The sequence below is a fragment of the Penaeus vannamei genome, chromosome 4 (genome assembly GCF_042767895.1).
Source record: "Penaeus vannamei isolate JL-2024 chromosome 4, ASM4276789v1, whole genome shotgun sequence".
Classification (NCBI taxonomy): domain Eukaryota; kingdom Metazoa; phylum Arthropoda; class Malacostraca; order Decapoda; family Penaeidae; genus Penaeus; species Penaeus vannamei.
Genome location: NC_091552.1, coordinates 3710466 through 3716055, shown reverse-complemented (window position 1 = coordinate 3716055; position 5590 = coordinate 3710466). Strand labels below are relative to the sequence as shown.

The 5590-nt window shown below is 34.7% G+C and overlaps 1 protein-coding gene across 5 annotated transcripts in view; it reads left to right on the top strand.

Annotated features, from left to right (window-relative positions):
* Window positions 1–381: 381 nt before the first annotated feature.
* Window positions 382–5590, top strand: part of LOC113821638 (cell adhesion molecule Dscam2) — a gene marked incomplete at its 5' end in the record, with an annotated part of 153319 nt that continues 148110 nt past the window's right edge. For all 5 annotated transcript variants that reach the window (XR_011398500.1, XR_011398501.1, XM_070120511.1 and 2 more), the window contains 1 exon segment: window positions 382–523. Coding sequence is in view for 3 of the 5 variants with exons in the window: in XM_070120511.1 (XP_069976612.1) it covers window positions 382–523 (142 nt within the window).

Genomic DNA, 5590 nt, shown 5'->3' with positions numbered 1-5590 from the left:
CCTCCTCTTTCTCCAATCATTCTCCCTCTTCTCCTTTACCTCGTTCTCCTTCTTCTTCTTCTCTTCCTCCCTCCTCTTTCTCCAATCATTCTCTTCTCCTTTACCTCGTTCTCCTTCTTCTCTTCCTCCAATCATTCTCCCTCTTCTCCTTTAACTCGTTCTTCTTCTTCTCCTATACCTCGTTCTCCTTCTTCTCTTCCTCCCTCCTCTTTCTCCAATCATTCTCCCTCTTCTCCTTCTTCTCCTCCTCCCCCTTCTCCTTCTTCTCCTTTACCTCGTTCTCCTTCTCCTTCTTCTCTTCCTCCCTCCTCTTCCTCCAACCACAACACAGAACTCAACCTCCCTTTTTTTTTCTCTTCTCCTCACTCCACAGACGGGAAGTACCACATGACTCCCGAAGGCGACCTACACGTCTTGGAAGTGGGTCCTCAAGACGGCCTTTCGAGATACCAGTGCCGGACGCTTCACAAGCTGACGGGTCGTGCACAGCTCTCCCGTACCCCTGCCAGGATCATTGTCACGGGTAAGTGTGTGTTTTTTCGTGTGTGTTTTTTTTTCGTGTGTGTGTGTTAAAGCGGTAAAGTAGGTTCTGTTGGAATGGTAGGTACCCGGTTTCTCGTTTTTTTTTTTTTTTATGTGTGTGTGTTATCGCGGAAAAGTAGATTCTGTTGGGAAGATTTCTCGTGTTTTTTTCGTGTTAAAACGGAAAGGTAGATTCTGTTGGAAAGTCAGATACCCGTTTTCTCCTGTATTTTTTTTTTTGTTTGTTTGTTTTTTTTGTTTACGCGGAAAAGTAGATTCTGTTGGAAAGGTAGATACCCGTTTTCTTCTGTTTTTTTCTTTCGTGTTAACACGGAAAGGTAGATTCTGTTGGAAAGGTAGATACCCAGAAGGAAATAAGGACTGCCTATTACCTTACGTAACTCGTAAGAAAACTTTTCATCGGTAATCCGGCCATTACAGAGCCGGAGTAACTTCGTTAACGGTCTCCAACCTTTACAAAATCCCTCCTTGAACAATTTATTCCTCTAAGTAGCCCCCAAGTCTGTCCCTTGAATAGCCCCTTCCCCTCTAAATAGCCCAACCCTGAAGTATCCCCCCACCTTGGAATAGTCCCTTCGTAGTCCTTCTTATAGATAGCCCTTCCTGTAATCAGTCCCCTTTATAAATCGTTCTTTAGATCTTCCTTCCTGGGAGTAGCTCCCTTTTGAATTCACCTTTCTTAATGTAGCCCCATTTTAAGTGGTCCCTCCTTTTGAAAAGACCCCTCTCCTTACTGTCCCTATCCTATTGCCTGCTTTGAGTAGCCCCCACTTAAGTAGCCATTCCTTTACACCCCTTTTTAATGCTCCTATGTTCTTATTAGTAGCCCTTCTCCCTAAAAAGGTCCTCCTATACGTAGCCCCCTCTTCTTTCGGTAGACCTCGTGAATAGCCCTCTTTGACGTATTCTAGTTAAATAGACCTCTTTTATGTAACTCATATTATCTGTAGCCCCCTCTTAGATAGCCCCTCATTTAGGCAGACCCTCTTAAATAGCCCTCTTTTATGTTATGTTCCAGTTAAATAACGCCTACTATATATGTAACCCAGTCGTAAGTAGTATAACCTCTACTTAAAAATGCGACCCGATCGTACGTCTAACAAGGGTGGTCTTTGTACCATCGCGAACGTAATATCGGATTATTTTTTTTCGTCTTTCGTATAGAGCGGCATCTTGAGAGCGGCTTGATCGAGGGAGTGGCTTGAGGAGACAAAGAGAGTCTGAGAAGGAGATGGTGAGTGTGAGATTCTATAGGGGTGCGGGTGTGTGTTTCTTTTGTATGCTTGTGTACTGGAGAGGGGAGGGGGATGAGTGTGTGAGTGGATGTGGATGTGTGTGTGTGTGTGTGTGTGTGTGTGTGTGTGTGTGTGTGTGTGTGTGTGTGTGTGTGTGTGTGTGTGTGTAGGCGGGAAGGGAGGGTAAGTGTAAGAGAGAGAAGAAAGTAGGAGGGAGGGATGGCGAGAAAGATAGATAGCTAGAGAGAGAGAGAGAGAGATAATGACAAAATGGTGATTACAGTTTATATATACTCGCCGTTGCAGGCAGGTAATTGCAAGACGAACGCTTTACCACTGACCTACACTACCCACTAAATGGAGTGTGCAACTAGGAGCTAACTAGCTTCCATAGACATTACCTATTTACTCATACGTGAGTTAGGATAGCGAGGTTTTACACACACTCCCCATGGGTTCTCGATAGAGATTGATAGAGTACACACACAAACACACATTCACACACGCATATATATATATATATATATATATATATATATATATATATATATATATGCATGCATGTATATATGTATTTGATGTTGAATTCAGCAAAGTTCAGGATAAAGGATGAAAATATATTAGATGTAAAATACAAACAATATGTAAAGCAAAAGCATTAAGTGTCAGGTGACGAGAATATACAAGAGTTGGCGAATTATAGTAGTCTACAGTCCAAAGTGAGTTGGCTAGTTATAAGAACTATATAACATGAGTTCCCTTGATATAACAACCATATAACATGGGTTCCCTTGATATAACAACCATATAACATGGGTTCCCTTGATATAACAACCATATAACATGAGTTCCCTTGATATAACAATCTTATAACAGGAGTTTCCTTGATATAACAACCATATAACAGGAGTTTCCTTGATATAACAACCATATAACATGAGTTCCCTTGATATAACAACCATATAACAGGAGTTTCCTTTATATAACAACCATATAACAGGAGTTTTCTGTATATAACAACCATATAACATGTTTCCTTGATATAACACCCATATAACATGAGTTCCCTTGATATAACAAATATATAACACGAGTTGCCTTGATATAACAACCATATAACAGGAGTTCCTTTATATAACACCCATATAACATGAGTTTCTTTTATATAACACCCATGTAACATGAGTTTCCTATATATAACAACCATATAACGTTTCCTTGATATAACAATCATATAACAAGTTTCCTTTATATAACAACCATATAACATGAGTTTCCTTTATATAACAATCATATAATAGGAGTTTCCTTTATATAACAACCATATAACATGTTTCCTTGATATAACAACCATATAACATGAGTTTCTTTGATATAACAACCATATAACATGTCTTCTCTATATAACAACCATATAACATGTTTCCTTGATATAGCAACCATATAACATGAGTTTCCTTTATATAACAACCATATAACATGTTTCCTTGATATAACAATCATATAACATGAGTTCCCTTGATAAAACAACCATATAACAGGAGTTTCCTTGACATAACAACCATATAACATAAACAATGTTCACGACGACAAAAGCAATTTCACAGAATTAGGAAAAAGACCATAATGTTCCCGATCTATTTACCTCACTCCGCACACCAGCCTTCTAACCAACGTTAAATCATATTACAATTTTCTCTCCGCGTTGACTCCGCTGTCGCAAGAAATACGAAAACGTTAATAAATATATACCGCAAGGAAAGAAACGTCTCAAGATCCTGCCTGCATGACGGGAAGAAAGTCGGCAACCCTTTAATTTTATGCATGAGAATTCCAATTTGATCATCACGGGGTCTGCGGCCTGGACTCCAACTTATCTCTGGGGTTCGTTGTTCGCACGTGGTGACGCTGCTGCATTTTTTTCTTTTTTTTTTCACTTTGTTTTTATTTGTTTTATTTGTTTTATTTATCTATTCTTTTTTTGTTGTTTGTTTGTGTGGTTAATTGTGGTTTTTGTATTATTAGTTTTCCTTTTTTTAATTGTTTATTTATCTACTTTTATTTATTTTTTTCACTTTTATTTTTATTAATTATTATTATTATTATTTTTTTGGCTTAATTGTATTTTTTGTATTATTTTTTCATTTTTAGTTTATTTCTTTTTTTTTCTTTGGTAGTATCATTTTTATTTTAACGATGTGATTTTTGTTATAGCTGTATTTATCTACTTTTTTTCTTTTGTTTTTGGCTTAATTGTATTTTTGTATTATTACTTTCATTTTCCGTTTATTTCCTTTTTTCTTTGGTAGTATCATTGTTATTTTAACGATGTGATTTTGTTATAACTGTTATCATTTTTTTAATTAGCTTTATTGTTACTGTTATCACGTGTGTTATAACTGTTATTATTTTTATTATCTGTATTGTTATTTTTATTTTTATTTTAATGATCATAGTGACGTTAACGAACTTTTAGGAATAATGTAACAGGTGAATTCCTCTGACATTGATAATGATAATCATTTCGATAATGATAAAAGTAATGATAATGATCATAAATATTACCTTTTTTGGTTATTGTTATTATCATTATTATTATTGTTGTTATTACGTAATCATTATTGAGATGAGGTTGACGATGATGATTATCATTATTATTGTAATTAGCATTTTTACTCTTGCTATTACACATATCATTACCACCATAATTAATAGGATTATTATTCATTTAATATCACGACTGCTCTCTGTTTTATCATACAATTCTATCACCAGACTGATAACTTTATTTTGCGCAGTTGATATCCCAACACCGCAGCCTCTATATACTGCGCGAATCTTTCCGACATTTTTTGCAGAAGTGCGCATCTTTTGTGCGAAAAATGGCACGAGCGCAGATAAAGTATGAATCAAAATTATTGTTATTATTGTTATTATTATTGTTATTATTATTATTATTATTATTATTGTTATTATTATTATTATTATTATTATTATTATGATTATTATTACTATTACTATTACTATTACTATTATTATTATTATTATTATTATTATTATTATTATTATTATTATTATTATTATTATTATTAATAGTAGTAGTACTGTTTTTTATTATTATTAATTTTTTTTACATTATTGGCTATTAATTAGTTGGTATGAAGTTGCTAATTGCTAGGATAGTGGCAGAAGATCGAGTTATTTTGCCACTATAATATTCGCACATTTGTTTTTTTTCGCTTACCGTTCGAAAAGGAAAAAAAAAATCCACCTTTCTTTATAAAGTTTCCAGTCTGGTCTCATCATAGTCTCAAAATTATAACAATTACATCTAACTTTATATTAATTCTGCAATCACTTTCCTTGTCACTGTAGCACTGTAGTTTCGAATCAAAATACCCTGTCATCTTTTCTCAACGATCAATCAGATTGTTCAAGTTTATCCGCTGTATGTCTTAATTTCATGATGTAGGTATGTAATTCAGTTTGTACCCACCACGATATTGCGAGCAGGTAGCAATTATCTTTCGATTTTCTGATGTATTTTGAAAACCTGTCTAAGATTTGTGACACGCATGAAAGCGAAAGAGAAAAAAAAATCTTTTTTATTTTTGTTATTTATTTATATATTTGTTTGTGGTTTGTGTATTTTTGTGTGTTTTGAATGTCTCTCTTTGTATCATTGCCAAGTACTGAATTGTAAGTACAAAGAAAAAAACAACAAACAAACATATAACAGACCTTTGTCAATACATAAATATCCAAATGGAAAATACAGAAGTCTACCCCATTCTTCCCCAAAAATAGCCCCA